The following is a 21,114-nucleotide window of genomic DNA, read 5'->3' on the forward strand; positions in this document are numbered from 1 at the left end:
TGCTGCACAGAAAGCCAACTGTATCCTGGGCTGCATCAAAAGAAGCATGGCCAGCAGGTCGAGGAAGGTGATTCTCCCCCTGACTCTGCTCCTGTGAGATCTCAGTCTTGTTTTAGCTCTGGGACCAGAGCACAAAAAGGAAATAGACATATTGGAACAAGTCCAGAGGAGGCCCACAAAGATGACCAGAGGGCTGGAGCAGCTTCCCTGTGAAGAGAGGCTGAGAGAGTTGGGGTTGCTCAGCCTGGAGTAGAGAAGGCTCCAGGGAGATCTTATAGCTGCCTTCCAGTACCTAAAGGTGGCCTACAGGAAAGCTGGAAAGGGACACCTTGTCAGGGATTGCAGTGACAGAACAATGAATAATGGCTTTAAACTAAAAAAGAGTAGGTTTAGATTAGAGATTAGGAGGAAATTCTTCACTGTGAGGGTGGTGAGATACTGGAACAGGTTGCCCAGAGCAGCTGTGGATGCCCCATCCATAGAAGTGTTCAAAGCTAAGTTGGATGGGAGCAACCTGGTCCAGCGTGAGGTGTTCCTGTTGTGGCAGGGGATTGGAATTAGATGATCTTTAGGGTCCATTCCAACTCAAACCATTCTATGATTCTATAATACAGTATAGTTGGTCTTGCCCACTCCTCAGATGTGGTGGGGAAAATTGCTCCAGTTACCTCATGGATGCTTTTTTTCCTCTCAGTGTGTATAACAGTACAGACAAATAAACTTAGTTATATGCTTTCAAAAGTATAAGGCCTCTATGTAGGCTAAATAAAATACTATTCTGATTTTTAAATAGTTGCATAATCAATTTCTCTATTGACTTTTTCTTCAATGTTTTTGTTATTTAAATGGTATTTAAAACCATCTGCCAGTAAAGGATTTAAATGTAATTACTGTAATCACCTTGTTTTAATTTTGTTTTCCATGGAATATACACTTGTATGTAGAGATATAAAGATATTTAAATTAATTAATAAACACACAAAGCTAAAATATTACAGGTGTTTATTTCTGTAGGATTCTTTCTGATATTTAAAACAGTGAAATATTTTTTATTTGATTATTTCATTTTTATACTTCAAAGTTTTTAATTTATTATTAACTTTACGAATTTTAGAACTAGTTAATTTTTGTGGATAACAGAAGCTCTAAACAACATATATAGTGTTATACAGTCCCCTAAAAACAGCAAGGAGCTGGATCACTTACAGAATGTTAGATCTTTTTTGGCGTCAAAATGTCAAAGAGTTCAGGCCTTTGAAAAGCTAGTTTTTATATACTTTTCCTACCTTAAACTATTGAACTTGTTTCTTTGATCTTTCAACATTGAAACAAATCTGTTCTAGCCAATTAAACTCTGATTCCCATTTTTTACTTTGCTACAGCTGACAGACCTACAAGGTTTTTATTTTTATTATTTTTATATTTTTCTTAAATTGAAATAGTCCAGTCAAAAATGTGTTTCTTTCTACATGGATGGTATGATAAGCCAAACTTCTTGTGAACATATTATGTCAGTTTTCCATCCAGCTCTTATCTAAGTCTTTCAGAGAACAGTGAAACTGACTACTTGGATGTCCTCCTACATTATTTTATCATAACAGTCTATATTTAAACAATGTTAAATATCAGATTTCAGTCTACTGAGAACATAATTTAAACTCCCAGTCCATCTTTTGACTTTGCTTTAATTTTGAGAGAGATAGCTTATGTGAAGGTTTAATTAATGTCTATCATTTTATATGGTAATAATTAGGTGTAGCACATGGAAAAAAGGATGCTTAGAGATTGGGGTGGTTTCCTATGCTGTTTACCTAAATGGAATTTAAATCCTAATTCATAAGCATAAATGCACTTTTTTTTTTTTTTTTTTTCCAAATTATATTTCTAATTTATATTAATTTCAACACAGCATTTCAGAAGCCACTGGTTAGACATTTAAGAGACATTTAAATGAGATGATTGATTGAAATTATTTTAATTGTACTATGATGGAATAATGACAGGATTTGTCATTATTAATATTTTATTTTAGTTACAGGGATAGAAATGCATGTGAATTTTCTTGACATTTTATATATAACTTCTGAAAAGAATTATAATGGTAATCACTCTTGTGTATCATCAGGATCTTGTATTAACAATACATTGTACTTCTTTCATTCTTTGATGGAGGAAAGACACAGCATGGAATGTACACCTGCAAAATCTTTTCATTAAAAAACAAATTGAACCTTTTGTGAATCTGAGTAAAAGCTAGGTATTATGAAAAGAGAATTTGTCATGGGACATTTAAAACCAAACAAAGGCAATTATGTCATATTTTATGTGCTCCTCAAAGCAGGTTTAGAAAGGATGCCCCTCATTCAATGGGGGTCACCAGAATGCCTGCTGTAAATTGTAAGAACAGAACTTGCATAAAAACTTCAGATATGTCAAAATATTAATTTTAATTGTATTTCTTCTTGAGTAAAAATAAATCTTTTAATAATTCTGTTCAAAAGAGACTTTGAATATTTAATTAGAAAACCACTGGATAGTTTCAAATTTTACTGTAATTTTAATGACTCTGTCAGCTGAGGTGTGACAGATTTAGGTGCAGTACTTTAAGACATTTGTGCCTACATTCTTGCAGTCTGAGTTTATCAGCAGGATATCAGAAGCAGCATAAGTGCATGCCCAGGAGATGCCATTCACAACTTCGCACTTGAACACAGTTTTGTGTGATGCAAGACCAGGAATGCTGATATCCAAGGCACAGAAATGCATTCTCCACTATGAGGGCAGGGAATGTTTTGTATTGGTAGCTAAAAAAGACTGCTTCCACTGTTCTAAGAGATCATATTTGGTTCTAAGCCTCTACTACCTACAGAAGTATCTCTATCACTTTCTTTGCTGTGATACTTAACTCCTTGTAATCTTTAATTCACTTGTCTTCATAACTGCCCTCACAATGGAAGATTAAAATACTAGTGGTCCAGATATCTCAAGAATGATATTTATGTTAGGAACACATTTTCTGTTGAAGACAGGGGGTAAATACTCTTCAAAGTGCAGAGGAAACCTATTCACAGGTTAAAGGGACAAATATTTGAAATTTATTATCAGATTGCTCCAATCTACAAAGTTATTGTAATTTGCAAACCAAAAGCAAAACAAATTATCAAAGTGGTATCTTTCCATCCACTGCTTTCCTGCTTTTTTATCCCTCTCCTATGTAATCACTTGCAGCCTCATGATTGCTGAATAGTAGCAATTATAGTACTGCATAGTGTACACTTACCTGCATTTTTTTTTGCATATATTCACAACACAGGATAAATTACTGTTAGGTTGCAAGACAGACAGCTCATGAAATCACAGGCAAAAACTCTGTATAGGTATATAAGTATTCAAACTGGTAAGAAAAGATTTCAATGGAAATCTCCCTTTATAATACAGTTGCAAGTGATCTGAACAAGCAGTTATATTTTTCCTATAAATCAAAAGTTTACTGAGATTTTTAATCTTTTTCTGGCAAAAAGATTAGCTATTTCTAGTCTATAAACATATTCCAACTGAAAACTTCCATTTTTAATGATGCCTAAGATGTACATGCCTGAAGACCTAACATTCATTCCCTGTGCATTTGTTTATGTTGAGTTACCTGGCCTGGCATAAGATAAGAAACCAGGCAGGAAAGGCAAAATAATGACCCAGTCAAAGAGTATTCCCTTAGACACAGAAGTGGTTCTTGTTGTTGGGGAGAGGCCATCACAGCCTTAGCACTGCTAGCTCAGTGGAGAGACTGGAGATCAAAATGGACTAATCTGCTAAAAGAGTTACAAGAGGCACTGGCAGCAATTGCCAGCTGAGGCAGCTGCTGGGAACCGATATTACATGAGGAATGGCTCTGCCATAAGAAAAGGATGGCTGAATGCCCAGGGCAAGCAGTGGGGGCCACAGCAGGTCTACCTCGAGGCCTGCCAGGCAATGCCAGGTCTGTGTTAGGTCTCTGGTATTTCACATCCACTTTCTCTGTGTAAATTTTGGCATAATAAAACATATTTTGCATGGAAGAAACCAATTCTAAGTTACATCACATTGTCACTGTTCGCAAGCTCCTGGAGGAAACCTTGCATGTGCCAAGCCACAGAGTCGCCCAGCTAAGAGCACAACAGCAGTTGCAACTGCAGGCCTGTACGAAGGCAGCTGGATCACAGGCTTTCACCGTGAGAAGCAGAGGTACCAACCCAGCACCTGCTGTGATGAAAAGTCATACTTGGAGCACTGCAAAATATTCTCTGAATTAGCAGCTTGATCCATGTTTCAGCAAGACCTGTTTGATTTCAGAACCTACAACTGTGATACAAGGCACCAACTTAGGTTATTTTGGCAGATGTTCAGATCCCTGCCATCTAAGCCTTCACAAGGAATCTTTTTCTTAATACAAACTTCTGAAAAGTCCTTCTGAAAAACACAGGGAGGATGTGTGTGTGACTTAACCACCTTCTCACCATTCACTAGACAACAGCAGCTCAAAGTCTGAGATTCACCAATTTTTGTCAAATAATGAAAACTTCACCTATATATTAAGGCAAAGAAACAAATTTTATTTTATGTCTCTTCCAACCTAGATGACTCTGTGATTCTGAGATTTACTTTTTTAACAGACAACCAAATGCAGAATCTTGGAGCTGTCGCTCTATAAGATGAAATTAATTAAAACCTTCCAGAATTTTACAGACATTAACAAACACACATTCTGACTTAATAAACCAAACTCATCATAAATCCATAAAGAACCTTTTAAAACAACAGATAAAAATTATTCTTCTTGAAGTTGTCTTTAATCCCAAAATTCTTTAGATTTTCCACTCAGCAGTATAGGTTCTGAGCTTTCCAAACAGTTATATTTAAAAGCACAATTATAAACTTTTTTTTTTTTTTCCACAACAGTTGAAATAACTACAGACTGTGCAGCATTGTAAGCAACATTAGCCACACATTGAGAAAACAAAAGTAAAAAAACAAAAACAAACAAACAAACAAACAAAAAAACAAAACAAAACAAAAAAAAACACCAAAACTTTCCAGATTGCAGAAATAACTTTTCAAGGTAGGGATTGAAACATTCAGCAATAAGAGCCCCCTTGGGGGCTCAGTATGGGGAAGGAAAAATACAGTGTTTTTTTTTTATTTGTTATTTTTTTAACTTGGCAGTTCGTCCTCTTCCATTCAACTACTTAAATGAATCAGACAAATTTATAAGTTGGGCTTTTGTAGCATTTTGAAAATTCACTTTTAAAATAAGTGTTCATGCCTGACTGACAACCTCAGCTAGGTTTATGTTACGTTTGTCTGGATTCCAGTACATTTTCTTGCTAGTGAGCTTTCCAGAAACTTTACACAATTGAGCCAAAACATATCCTGACACGTCAAGAAAAATACTACTTTATTCAAAGACAAAAAATGGTAGGAGTTATGAATAGTACATATTTCCAATATTTTTGCACTATATCCCTTCATTTTTGAGTTTACTGACCTTCTATTCATACTTGATGTTTAGGTTTCATTACTATGAAGAAATCCTCATTAAGGTGAGAGCAACCTCATGAGGAAATTTTTATAACCTTGTTGATTAGACAGTGGTAGACCTAACAAAAACAGACCTCGTATATTTGTGCATTACGGAGCTTAAAAAAGCAGGAAAATTAAATAAATAAATCAATCTATATGCTTATACTCCTTAGTGGCCAAGAAGCATTGCCCTATCATTACTAGAAAGCCAGCATGTGCTGGCTAATGCGGCTCAAGAATTTATGTTCAGATTTATATCAATGTTATTCAACCTGATCAGAGGGGCATTGTAAAAGATACTTGGCTTAAAAAGTCAGTCAGGTGGCAAAATGGGGAGGTCATACACTGAGATGTGGCCCTGGGTGAGACTACTAACCATACTTGTGATCTTTCACTGTTGGTGGTTGGTGCTCACGATACCTATTGACAGGTTCTAGGTGTCAATGTTTCATCAACGTGTCTCTGAGGGCACTTTTATTTGTGACCAGGGTACTGTGGTCCAGTGGCAGCTCATGGCTGGCCCATTGCAGTGGGTTTACGTGGCAAGGTTTTGGTAGCAGGGGGCTATAGGGGTGGTTTCTGTGAGAAAGATCTAGAAGCTGCCCCATGTTTGGGAAGGGCCCCATTGTTTTCCAGAGCTGAGCCAATAAGCGATGTTGTTTTGTGCCTCTGTGAGAGCATATTTAAGACAGGGAAAAAAACGCTGCGCCAGACAGCAGCCGGGAGAGTCAAGGGAGTGAGAAACAGCCTGCAGGTGCCAAGGTCAGTGTAGAGGGAGGGGGAGAGGTGCTCCAGGCGCCGGAGCAGAAGTCCCCTGCGGCCTGTGGTGAGGACCATGGTGAAGCAGGATGTCCCCCGTCAGCCCATGGAGTACCACGGTGGAGCAGGGTTCCACGCTGCAGCCCGTGGAGGAGACCACGGTGGAGCAGGTGGCCCTGCACCGACGGAGGCTGCTGCCTGTGGAAGACCCCTACTGGAGCAGATTCCAGGCCGGACCTGTAGCCCGTGGAGAGGAGCCCACGCAGGAGCAGGTGACCCGGCAGGAGCTGCTGCCCGTAGGGGAGCCAAGTTGGAGCAGTTTTCTCCTGAGGGATGGACCCCGTGGTACAGACCCATATCTGGAGCAGTCCTGGAAGAGCTGCTGCCTGTGGGAAGCCCACGCCGGATCAGTTCATCAAGGACTGCATCCCGTGGGTGGGACCCCACAGCACAGGGGACGAGAGTGACCGAGAAGGAGCGGCAGAGAAGTGCTGTAGACTGACCATAACCCCCATTCCCCCATTCCCCTGCGCCGTTCGGGGGGACGAGGTGGAAGAGGGCAGATGGGGGGGAAGGTGCTTTTGCTTTTTTTTTTTCCTTTGTTTTCTCACTTCTCTCGCTTGTTAGTTGTAAGCAATAAATCTTACTATCTCCTTATGCCGAGTCTGTTTTGCCCGTTACAATAATTATTGCCTGATTTTCTCGTCCTTACCTCAATCCTTGAGCCCTTTTTCACATATTTTCTCCCCATTCCTCTTTGAGGAGGGGGAGTGAGAGAGCGGCTGTGGTGGAGCTCTGCTGCCCACTCGAGCGGAACCACAACACCCATGACCCACTCAGCTGGCCACAGGGCCAGCTCAGAGCTTCCATCCTCTGAGGCCATCAGTGAGCACAGTCTCTTTCTGAACCAAGTGCCTGGACTGGCAGTCATTTTTATGCTTTAAATGTACTAATACACCAATGTTTTGTGTTGGTAATAAGGCTTTATTAGTCTCCTTCATTTCACTCATAATGATGAGTTCTGAACCAAATTAAGTTTTATCGTGCAAATAACTGCTTTGTGCTATTGCGCATGGTCTACAGCATGCACCATTTATTTCTATGATATACTGGTAATGCTTTGTAAACAGAATAGAAGCCATTTAAAGCAATTGTGCAGTTACTATTATGAAAAAAAAAGTCTGTCAGGATTTTTCACAGAAGATTACTGGGTACATTTCAGTACATTTTCTTCAGAAACTCTTATGAAAGTAAACAAAAAGGTGCTACTTTTAATTTGTCACAAAAATTGTACAGTGAAACATGATACAGTGGATGAACTGTTTTTTACATAGACTAGCACAACGGAAATATAATAACAAATATCAATTACATGGTTGTATCACAGTGCATATTTGACAACTACTGACTAATTTCTCTTTTTTTTTTTTTTTTTTTAAACCAAGCTCAACAAAATAGTAGCAAAATTATTATGCTTTTATTATTACTCTCACAAAGACACTTGTAATGTACCCAAACCAGGATACAAAATCCCAAGAGGCCTTTGGTAGCAGAGGGAATTATTTCCAGCTGGCCAGAACTGAGAACAGATTTGGCAGATCTTCATTGTTTACTACAATATATGTAACATATATTGTATTTATACACACCCTGCATATATGTATATATGCACATATATTTATATATGCACACTCTGTATATATATATACAAACATATATTTATGCATGGTGTGCATACACATATATATATTTGTACATTCAAACAAATTTTTGATATCCAAGACATTGAAAAAAACATAATTGAAATAATGTGCATCTAGGGTTTTATGTATTTACTCTTAGTATATAAGCATTTAATTGATAACTACCAATGCTCAAGGTAAAATAAATTAGCTATTTACACTGCAAATCAATTTTCCTCCTCTGATTACATTAATATATTTCTCTGAGTCAAAACAGTCTTCCCAAAATAAAATTTTATATGCTTTCTCTGTATAGTGTAATCTAGAGAGTTTAAGAGTTTAGATTTATTTTAAGTGGACATGTCTGCTATGAAAAACCCACTATTCTATATGTGTAGTCAGTTTTATTAGATTTTCCATATACTGTATCTGTATTAAAATCACCATCTGTGTTACTGATTGTACAGAACATGAAAATACAACAGATAGGGTATGAATAAAAATCCAGAAAATAAATGAACCTTACCCCAAAACTACAATTAAGAGCATCAAAACCCTGATCGGCATTCACAAAGAGAGCAAATCCCAATTTAAACCTTCTAACTCAGTCTGTTGAAATCAAAGTACTGTAGAGTGAATGAAAGTCTAAATTTCAGAAACTTAACCCCAAACACCCATTTAATTTCAGTAAAAATGTTAATATTTGTTTCAGTGACATTCTTACTGATAGCCATTTTCTAATGCAAAGAAATTACATATATATATATATATTTGTAACTATATATATATATATATTTGTAACTATGGATCCATAGATTACACAACTAAAAGTATATAATCTACACCATCCAGCTGCAATGTTAAATGAGCTGGATCATTTCTTACAGATTTAACCAAATAAAATAAGTTTTGTACAATGCTCTGTACAAAGTAATTCCACCTATACATTGATAATACCTATAAATATGAATAAAGATTATTAAGTATTTTCTAATGCTGACATTCAAGACATCATTCAAGATCCAAAAGAATTGTACCTAATTTTCTCAATCAAAACTGAAATATTTTTTATGTTTTTGACCCTAAGTAAAATTATTTCTAGATTCACTTCTGTTTCAGACATATGATGGGAACAGATTAAAAAAAAAAAAGTTGTTAAAAATCTAATGATATGTGTACTTTTTGAGATAAACGTTTACCAAGATACATCTATTCCTCCCAGCATACTCTCTCTTCCTATTTTTCTCACAAATATTTTAACACTAAGCAATTTTATCAGTTAGCAGACCAGTATAAAAATGTAAATAATTTTTTTGGTATTGTCCATGAAATATAGATTCTGTTAGTCAGACTTGTGGACCTTGCTCTGTCTAATGACAAATGAGAGCCAATATAGACCTCTGAGTGGAAATCATGTATATTCATTCCCTTAATTCATGTTATTGCTGACACAGCTCACAGACATTAGCTTTTACCATCTTGTTAGTTAACTGTGTTATGAATCTGGAGAATACTCAAGTGCAGTATTGGGCTGAGGTGATCTAATATGAAAATGCAAATGATATATATTCTGGTTCATGCTAATTAGAATATTGATTAATAAATATGAACGTATTGAAGCTTAAAGTTGATTTTATTTATTGACTGAAGTCATTAACTAAAATCTTTTCTTCAAATGTAGCATGTAAGGCCAATTTATGCATTAAAATTTTCATTATGGAGAGTAATAGGCATAAAACATAATACTGTGATCTCGTTACACTATTTAATACCTGTTTTGAGAGTTAGTGGATGTAGATGTTCTTAACAAATCAAGTAATGTTTAACAAATAAACACAAAATTGCTTAATCGTTACAAAAAGCACATTAACTAAATAATAAAATATTGTTCCAGCAGATCATAAACGAAGCAAAATTGGTATGTTTTGTATTTTCATCAAGATGGATGCACAAGAAGATTGTTAAGGATAAAGAATCAAGACTGATTCTTGCAGTGATATTATCTTGATCCCCTTGAACATCTCATTTGACAATGTCAAATGACCCTGAAGTTGATGCAGATGAAAAGATAATCAGCTGTGTTCTTAAACCTGAATTTATACATCTAGTGCATAGTAAAATGGCATATATTTCAAAGCCTATGAATCCCAAAATAACAGATCAAACAGAAGTGATATATTCTTTTTGATGTCTTATGAAAAGGCAGTGAGCAAATTAAACATTAGGCATTAAAATTTTCAGTGATATTCTTTGTAAAAGCAATAGCAAGCCCTATAATGCAAATCAGCTAAGCATAACTTTAAACATATGCTATGTTCTTTACTTTAACAAGTTACTGTGTTTAAAGTAAGGCATTTGCTAACATAACTTTATGAAACCAAGGTCTATAAGCGTTGTATGCCATTGATTTGTAAGCTACCTAAACAGGCTGCCAAATACATGATTTTGAATTCAATTTGAAATTATCCCAGTGTCAAGTCTCATGCTGTGAACAATCTCTAAGCAAAACATGTACAAGTAACCTTCTGGCTTAATAATCTCCTGGAGCTTCAGGTGTACAAGCAAACTATTGTGAAATATGCTCAGCCACACCTCTGGTTCCTGCCATCCCTGCTTTCTTCCCTTAACTGGTATTTCTTTGTCTGTCTTGCCATGTGCCTCTCTCCTTTTATTCTACTCTGGGTGAGGAATAGGTGGTAAATAAAAAATCCATGGAACCTGTGCTAGAAACTTAGAATTCTCCTATTCTGTAATTATCTGGGATAAAATAGAGAAGATATAAGATCCGTTTATAACTCTGAGACATGTTCTTCAACTTTGGTTGTGTCACATATCGATCTAGTTCGCTGTTTTGCAGACATGTCAGGCATACTCCATGATCCCTATTTACTGTTGAGTGTAATGCATTGTAGAGACCCTCAAAATAATGCCAATAACTGAATTTCACATGAAAATGTAAACTTTTCATACATGCTGATTAACTGCAGAATGGTTGCATTTTGTATTGAGTCCTGAACAGTATGTCCTATTGTCATTTAGACTTGGACCATTATGCAGAGCACTGTCATTCCTTCCCTTCCTGCAATCCCAGTCTATTAAAAACAAAACAAAACAAACAAACAAAAACAACAGGCATGCAGCCGGGTAAGGGCTTGTACTCACAAATTTAACTCCCCAGGATGGAGTTATGACATGGTGGGCCAGCTAGGATTCATGCAGCATACCAGGATTTATGCAGTGTACCATAACTGCCTGGTATATGGTGCACCTGGCTAGACACTGCAACAGCCATCAGCTATCTAAAATCAAGTTATGAAATTTAGTTGTGCTTATCTATCAATACTTATGAAATGGATAACCATACCCATGAAATCTATTGGATTGCACCCTACTTTTTCTTCTGTAGGAACAGTAAAACCCAATTAAAATAACCTCAGTGCTTTCAGAAGCAAGAATATTCAGAAAGCACCAGATCAGCCTGACTCTTGTGATATTCTCAGAGCTCCTACGATGCTAAAAAGGAGTAAGTGATGATTGCCACATGTATTGCATAGGTCACTGTGCTACCTTTGCTTTATGGGAATGCCCTCCATTCCACAGCAGTACAAGCAATGATGCTGCAAGACTGTTAAACTAAACATGCTGTGGAGCAGGAGGCATGTTTTATTATTGTTTGTACAATGAAATGGAGTACTAGTCCTTTACTGGAGCTCTGTCAAGAATGTGGTAATGCAATAAAAATGAACAGTAAAAATGTGCAATAAAAGCACTCAAATATAAATGCGAAGATGCAATATATGGCTCCTAAATTTATGAATAAATACATAAATAAATAATCTGTAGTCCTCTTGTTTTAATTAAGTTTAGAACAAATTTGATTATGCAAATAAGAAGAGAGTTTCACCCCAAATACAAAAGTCTGAAAACTTAGGCAACAGGTATAAAAATGAGAATGTAACTTCTAAAAAAAATGTAGAATGAATACTTTCACTGATTCCCTAGTTCCTTTTCTCAAATTATTTAGACCAAAGTGTTGAAAGAAAAAAAAAAAGGATGTAAAAGAATCACATTTCATCATCACTTGCTTTACAGTAATCAGTATTGAAGGTGACAGGAAAGATCTTTAAGGACTTATATAATGAACTGTTATTTAAAAGTTTGTGATGCTCTTCTAATGTGAAGTAACAGGTAGGAAAACACTTTAAGGTCTAGAGTGGGAACTGTCTGATGAGTGAAGACATATGGAAGAGTTTATGTATTAAGGACTGAAACAGTCCTTATCATGGAAAATTTTTTGGTCAGTGTGAGGTAGTAAAAGCAACGCTGAGCCTCCCTCTGCTCCACAGAAAGGGAATAAGGAGAAACGGGAGATCCAGCAGGTGGAAGTTGTAGCCTGAGCAATGAAGTAGGAAGAAGATCTCCACAAATTCTTGCAGGAAAAAGTCCTGTTATTGTTCTACAGTAATGAATTTATTGTATGCATTTGTTTCCCTGACTATGCACAGTATCCAGACAATGGACCAAAAAGAAGATTACATTTCTACATTAGAGTAAGGCTAGCTAACTTGTTTTTAGAATGAATTAGAACACTCTAGAAACACTTAAAATACACACATAAGGAACTACATATATATATAACCAATATATATATAGGATTAGGTTTATGTTCATTTTGATGAAAATGCTAATCTTCAAGGAGTTTGGAGAAAAGATTTGGAGGAAGCTGGGATTTTGTGCTCTTCAGTAATCATTTACTCAGAGATAAAACCAAAGCACTAAACCGTCAGTGTCTCTAGTCATGGGGGACCAAGGTTTCATTAAGTCAAATATTTCTGTCAGATTAAAAAAGGAGATATGAAGAGATTTGCAAAATAGATTTCAAACATCTAGCTTTCTGCTCTTTTAATGTATATTTAAACAATTGCTTCACAGCTGCACAGCAGGTTTGAGGGAACAGTAAAGAAAGAGGAATTAGCAAATCACAGTTCTCCATAGTTTTTTGTCATGTTCCGTTAAGCATTATCTTACAAAAATCTTATTATTTTCTTCAGAGAGTACAATTTATAGCTTATAACAACTTCAAAATAATGTGTATATGCTTATTGATACTGACAGGAATCTCATAGCAGAAAAACGAGAGGTGCAACAGATCTCAGGCTGTTTTGTGGGTGATAACAGTGAAACTGAACTCTGTTCTTTGGTGATTAACCTTTGACACTGGGATTCAGTCTAGTCACCATTCTTCATATAACAAAACCTATTACAAAATTTCACAGGTACATAAAATGTTATCTGTGAACCAAGATCTTTAAAACATCAATATTGCAGTGGGGATGCTTATAATTTCTCTTGAAGAATCTGACTCCTTCATTAACAGCAATATCATCCCGAAGTAGATTAATCCATTCATATGAAAAGAGAACACTTCATGCTCTCTTTTCTGCTAATCAGTCTTTCCTACAAAGTTGTTTCTTCTGAAGAATACATAAAAGGCAGTTAAATTAGATGAAAAATCCATGCATAATTTGAATACTGACATCAGTATTTTAGAATTTGCTACAGGTCATTACACACTAAACAGAGGTGTAAGGGAATAAAGCATTCCATGATCTTTGTTGAAAATGCCCTAAGACATTTGGACAGCTACACAATCCTGCTCTCCAAAATAATTTCAGAAAAGACTGAAGTTACTCAAGTTATATTTAACATATTTTGCTGGGTTGTCAACAGTAGGCAGTGGCCTACACATAAATGGGTCTAAAATATGCACAAAATCATTATCTGCTGTCACTGTAGAAAATCTTTCCATTTTGTACTCAGAAAGTATTATTTATGTAATACTAAAAAGCAATTTTTGCATGTGCAATAGTGATGTTTGTCTCAAACATGTCCATAGAAATTAACGCTCTTAAGTGACTATCTGGAAAATGCATTGGAGCTTAGACCTATGCTGCTCAGACTTTAGTGAAAAATGCTTATGATGATGGAAATGCAGAGATCAGACTTGCTGCCCTCAATATTCACAAAGAATTTGTATTTTTTTTTTCCTCTGATACCTTAGATTAGAATTAGTTGAGGACATAAAACAGAATACCTATAGCAACTTAACTGATTATTTCTTGCGCCTTTTTTTTTTTCCCACCTCATAAAAAAATAAGGCAGTGAAGGATATAATTTTCAGCCTCTTTACCTGCCATGCCACACATCCTAGTTGTATAGACACCTAAATTAATACTGTGGGACATGGTATATAAGAAGCAGCCAAAAATGCATTGTTTTGCTTCATTACTGCATTTAAAACAAGGGCAACAATAACTTTTTGCAGAGTTAACATTTACAGTTAAAGGTAAAATGAAAAGCAATTACATACAGGACATAAAGACTACATTTCAAAACAAAATATTTTTATTATGTGCATCTTTGCAGGAAAGGTATAATTTGGCACAGTAACACAGAGATTTAAAAATATGATTCAGACTACAAAAATGTTTATCCAGAGTTAGACCTGTGTAAAGTTATAGCTTTAAATAATAATAATAATAATAATAATATAGAATAATATTAGCACATAGGAGAGCATTTACAAAGCAATAATTTTCACTTTTACTGTTTTAAGAAAGTGTGGTGAAATCTATATGAAGTTTATTCAGATTTTTCACCATGAAACATACCTTAACTCACCAAAAATAGATACAAACCATCTAGCCTAAGCTTTTTTTTTTTTTCCCTCCCAGGAAAAAACTCACCAAATTTCACCCTATTTCATCCAGAGATTTTAAATCCATCAATTTCTGAATTTTTGGATTGATGAAATGTTGGGTGTATTAGATATTCAAGAAATGCAAATATTCTTTTTCTCAGCAAAGTATACTTTTAATAACATTTCTATTCCAAAAATCTCTTTGTATTCCCATACAAAGGCTAAGGCCACCAAAAAACTGTACCACAAAGTACCTCAGGCTAATAGGAGCTGAAACTCTCTAACAGCTAGGGTTTAAAAACATGGTTTCACATGTAGCTCTTGGTAAAAAGAACACACCATAGTTAGCTGAATTTATATATATATATATATATATATATAATATTTATGTGTATTATATATATAATACTAAAGAACATTTCAGTAGCATAAATGTCATAACAATAACATCTGCAGCATTCCTCAATGTCAGAGTCAAAACTGTCCATAACTCTTGAATGTATCTGCATTTTGTACTTGTTTCTTGACTTGTACTACATAGCAAAAGCTAGTCAATTAACGTGGTATTTGTAAGTTCTTTTATGAATAAGTGACTGTATTTTCTGGTGCTTCTAGTATAGAATATAAACATTCATAAATCACAGATCACCCTTTCTCTTCAGTGATATAAATAATTTATGGATGCTTTCATGTATGCTATAGAAAAAAAACAAAACAAAACAAAACAAAACAAAAAAAGCAAACAACATTAGGGTACCATGATGAATAGACTAATGCTCTGTCAGTTAGGAAGAAACACACAGCATAAGTAAAAGAATGTATGCAGTTATAGTATCATGGGCCAAATCTCCTGCAATCTCTCTGATAGCTCCCGGAGTTAAATTTATCCTCAAATTGTTGAGTAAAATTCTGTAGAAGCAAGAGGAAATTGTAACAATGAGATTTTAAAAGGCAGCCTGAGTGTTTTAAATATAATCTGTGTGTCAATTGACAGAAGCAATATGATCTTTGGCATTTTCAAGCAGCACTATCATTTTCAACAAATACTGAAGAAAAGCGTATGGTGGAAGAGTGATACAGAACCTCAAATCAGTAATTTCTCTAATTTCATATTCTACACAGTGCCAGTGTTTTCTGAGTTCCAAAAGTATATCCTTGAGATAATAAATGTAATACATGATGTATTTTCCATGGTACATTTTCTACTAATGAGGAAAAATGAAAAAAAAACAAACACAGAGAAACCACCAAACCACCAAGAAAAACAAACGAGTTTTGGAAAGCCACTTATCACACAAATCTTAACAGCACAGAAAGATTACACAAGGGCTGTATAAATGTTTGAGGAGGGCAGGAGAAAATTTGTATGCAAAGTGCTGTACTTTAAAAATGTGACTTAGTCCCACTATACTATAAACCATGTATGAAACTTAATTATACATGCAAGCTTTGGGAAAAAAAGCTTTAAAGGTTATTTTTTGGGGAAAACTGTTGAGAGGTCTGGGAAACAGTGAAATCTCTTAATGGGAATCAAAACTGTTGTCATTTACAACTTTACATTGGAGCAGAAATGGATTTAAAAGCATCAGTATGGGCCATGCTATCACCTGTCTATATTCTGTCTACTCTCTGTGTCCTTTGGAAGCCACTAGAGCTTGAGTTACTGATGATATATAGGGCTAATAAAATATCTCAATGTGTATGCACATGCTGTAGTTTAGCATAGTTTTAAAAAAGACTCATGCTCATAACACAAATTAGAGGATCTCAAAAGCTGTGGAATAAAAGTGGTTATCTTGTCAGTAATTTAAATACTAAAGTTAATTTCCATGAAGATCATAAATGACAAAACCATGAAGGAAAAATCACATCCCACATCCCTTGTAAATGAGATTCATTCTTCTCAGATTAGCATGTAAAGAGGAATATGGTTCACAGAACCTTGTTGGAATTTGCAAATGTTTGTATGCTAACTAAGAAACATCACATCTGCCTTCAAAATGTTCATAAACAGACACTATTGTTCTATTGAGTTTTGGTATTGGCTGTACCACTTGCAGCTTGTATAATTGCTAGCTGCAAATTATAACCTTCAGCCACAACTATTTGGAGAGACTGTGCGTTATGGGGAACTGGATAAAATACTGCATCATTTTAAAAGCATCTGCGGTAAGCAAATAAAATTACTGTAAAACTGAGTTACAACTAAAATTGTTTGGTAAATCCTTCTGAAAATCATTAACAGTATCTGCTATTCATGTTAGCTACAACAGACACAATGAATAGGATAACATCTTCCAGTTGTGAATAGATAATGGCTTCTAATGTAAGGATAAATGATATAAAAATTATAATTTCTTGTATATCACATGATAATTGCTGAAAAAAAACAAAAAGCAAATATTGTAAGTACAATGGAATGAATTACTGTAGAGTTATCTTACCACAGTCTGCATGAAAACTCTCCAACAGCAACCCAGATTGCCTTTGTATTTAAGGGCCCTTCTACATTCACAAATTAATTGCAGCAAGGTAAAATATATAGTCAAAGAACTTTTTTTTTTTTTTTTTTCCCTCCCTATGTAAAACATATACTTAAATTATTTTAAATCTAGTGTTTAAGGATAATAGAGGTCCGTTTTATATCTCTCCCATATTTAAACTCCACTGCCTGATTTCAGTGAGCTTCCACTGTTTGTCTAAGACACACAAATTTAGCTGCGTATGCCTTAAGTGTCTGCATCTGAGCTTGTTATGAGTTAGTTGCCTAACACAGGCACACAGTTTCATTGTAGTGGAGAGGGATTTTCCTTCCCCACCTCTGACTCCAGACAGATGCAGCTCTCCTGCCCATTTTGTGTCTCATGGGGCAGCCCTGGCAGATAGTTTATCTGGCAGATCAGATTTCCTAGAGCAACACGGGCTATGGTCAAATTTTTGACATCCAGTTCACGTGTAGATACCCAAGTTAAAGAGTCCTAATTCTGAGCTGAATCCTGTGCTGTGTAAAATACTGAATAGTTTACTTGTAAATACATTTTAAAGAGATTACGATGTACAGCTTAACTATCCTGTACACCATCTTGATACAATTTAAAACCAAGATTTCATATACAGTAAGATAGTTAAACTAACTGAATTGTGTAACTCTTCCTCTACAACAAATATAAGGGCTCCCTTGATGACTTGATGAAATCATTATACTTTAATTTGTAGAGAGAATTGACTGCTTACAATATCACAAATTGCTAACATTTTAAAAATATGACATGCAATCAAAATAATTTCTGCATAGCATTTATCTGATAAGAAGATAAACTTATATTCACTCTTTAACAGAAACTATGGTCTTCACAGAATCAAGCCAGCAATGAACTGGTTGGTGTACATTCTTGCTTTTGAAAAGTTCAACCAAACCGACAACAGTGACTTATGCCATATCAATAGTAAGTATTGGAACTGTAGACCAAGGTCCTTCTCTATTACCATTATGTGATTACATATAAACGTTACCTTCACAGGGTAAGTTCAGCCCATGTGTCCAACTGTCCATCTCAATTGTCCTTGCAATTTCAAGTCACTGAGTATAACAATTCCCTTTCAATATGAAGTGTTTTTTAAAATGGTTTTAGTAACTACAGCTGAAATCAGTTTTGCCAGAGTTCCAGATGTTTTCACACCCTTTGGTATGCATGTAATAAGCTAAAAAGATTGTTAAATGAGAGATTACTTACTATCTGCAGATGAAAAGCTACAGTCTCTCTCTCTGTCCCCCTCCTGCCCCCTTTTATGTAACGCTATTCCAATACAAGTACTCATCTTATATTGACTTGTATATGAAATGTCTGCTGTTTCTCATCGTTGCCATGCATCAGAGCCACAGTCACAAGCTAAGCATTTCAGAGAAAGGTGCTACCTTAACAGATAGATTTCTACTATTTTTTATCCTTGAATCTGATTTTCATTGTATACTTAATCATATCCTCATCTAATCAGGGGGCAAATTTACTGTCATCATTTTATGTTTGGATATAGTTCTGAATATGTAGTACACTCTTACAATCAGTACAAGAAAATGGATGTGAAAGTAAATATGTATTCTCATGGGAGAACAGACACTGAATGACAGGAATATGGAAATTACTGAAAAGCATATGTTCAATTCCCTTGGAAACTTGGCCCATTTATTTTCATATGTAGTATGATAAATTTTTAAAGCTCTTTATTGTCTGTGCATTCACTATGGAACCTAGTATAAAAACAGACTTACACATTGTGATTGTCTAATTATTTTTGGCTCATTTAAATAACTAATTTTTTGAAGTGGAAACTGGGATACCAGTATTCTGATTATGTCATGTCATGCTTTGCTGATTAAATGTCTTTCTAAATGCTTTTAGTATCATGCATACACAAAGACTTTATTTCTATATTATTTCTATGGATTTGGGGAAAGAAAGGCTATGAAAATACTATTTCAAACTCATTTCATTGTACACGTTTAACTAATTTTCTTTCAATCTCCAAATAATAAGGCAATGCTCTAGAGACCTGGTCCTGTGCCCAGTGAAGTGAACTTGGATTTACTTGGGTCATGAATGGAAGGGATCTGATGAATGGGATGCATCTGAATTGGCTTGACTGTCCAAAAGGACTGTTTCCTATTTAACAAGCGCTAGTACAAATAACACATTAGTTGCGTATATGTAAGTCATATGAACCCAAGTATTCTGAACTTTCTGAAATGCAACAGCAAAAGAGGGATTTTATTTTACAGATAAAGTAACTGCACTTTATCTGTTCAAAGAAAAGGGTGATTCATAATATCTGGCTCATAGCTTATAAAAAAGAAACACTAATAAATTGCAGATCCTGTTTCTAAGAAATTACTTTAAGAAAGTAACTTTTCCTAGTTTAATATAGGGGAGTTAAAAAACAAACAAACAAACAAAAAGACACAGAACAAAATCTGCTTGAGTACTATCTATTTTATGTTATATTATGTCATATACATTATTCTGAATTGAATGGTATTCTATTTTCCTTGAATAATTTGGTAGTAGTTTAACTTTGCTTGTAGTTGTTTTCAGTTTCTGTCTTAAGGCTGAGTAAAAGGACACCAGTAAATGGACATAACCCAAAATAGCTTTCATCCAATTCTCTTGTTTGTCTAACTTACATTAAACACTGTGAAAGGCACCTGTCAGGTGGAGATTCAGAATATGATGGGGATAGCAAAGTGACTAGCCAACTCCATTATGTATATTGTCAGACCTTAGCATTGTCTCTTTAGGGTTTAGAATTCCTTTCTATATATGTGTGTGCTTGCATGTATAATGCAATTAAGTGTTGTTGTTCACCCTTTCAAACAAAAGATTATGGTAACAATCTGCAAGTTAACTTACAGGTGAAAAATCTCTTGTCTAAATTCACAGAAGTAATATGGCACCACAGTTCACTGTGAAATACTGCACTTAAAAGGGCAGACAAACCTAAATTTTGACATCAACCATAAAGTTATTTCATCATGTGTACATATATGTGTTTTACTTAATTTTATAGTATAATAGAAATTCAATTTCTTATAGTATCTGACAGATTAGTTGTTTCACTCTTTTTTCATGTCCAATAAAAAATTGGAGAGCCTGTCACTAGTTCCTGAGTTGTGGTTTGCTCACAACAGAAGAACAGAATAAATTAGGGAACAAAAGGTTGTATTAATCTGATAAGCACCTTAAACAAGCCTTGCTGAGCAGTTTATTCAGAATGTAATTTATCATTTTTTTTTTTTTTTTTTTTTCCTGAGAGGCTTAAGAAATGAGACTGGAATACACAGGACAGAATATTACAGAAATAGAACCTCAAAAGGGGAGAAAGTGTTTATGTTACCTCCTGGTTAGCAGCAGCTAGTTCTTCTTCCAGTGCAGAGACTCTTTCTAAAGAAACCCTCAGTCGCTCCCTTACCTAGAAGAAAAATCAAAATATGTGCAGTAACGTAATCTCTATCAGTCTTTAAAGTTAATATAATCTGCCATATGCACTACAGTATGCCCTGCTAGTCTGTAGGTATGTGTGTTGCATCCTTTCATAAGACATACTCTGTAGTAAAATGTTGAAACTTAACTATAGAAAGACTAACCCACAAAACTAGGTGTCAAACTTTAAATACTGTACTGCTGTTCCACAGTTTGCCTATAATCTGATGGAATACACAGCAATTGCAAATATTCTAAGACCATATTATGCATAAAAATAAAATGTTATTCACAAGCATCTTTTACAAAGAGTAAGGAAAAAAACATTGGCAAATGTGTTAAGCCCTCTCCATGGTAGATAATCTGCTCATATTAATTGAATGCAATGAATTCATTGAAAAAATAACTTGCAGCATTGCCTTCAGACGCACACATTAAAGAT

The 21,114-nt window shown here is 35.1% G+C and overlaps 1 protein-coding gene across 9 annotated transcripts in view; it reads right to left on the reverse strand.

The window, feature by feature from the left end:
* Positions 1-21,114, reverse strand: part of PPFIA2 (PTPRF interacting protein alpha 2) — a 328,145-nt gene that overhangs the window by 83,548 nt on the left and 223,483 nt on the right. For all 9 annotated transcript variants that reach the window (XM_084507292.1, XM_084507291.1, XM_084507288.1 and 6 more), the window contains one exon: positions 20,587-20,661. In XM_084507292.1, coding sequence (XP_084363418.1) covers positions 20,587-20,661 — 75 coding nt within the window. The remainder of the gene's footprint in view (positions 1-20,586; positions 20,662-21,114) is intronic.

Source organism: Aythya ferina, assembly GCF_964211825.1.
Source record: "Aythya ferina genome assembly, chromosome: 1".
NCBI classification, from domain to species: Eukaryota; Metazoa; Chordata; class Aves; order Anseriformes; family Anatidae; genus Aythya; species Aythya ferina.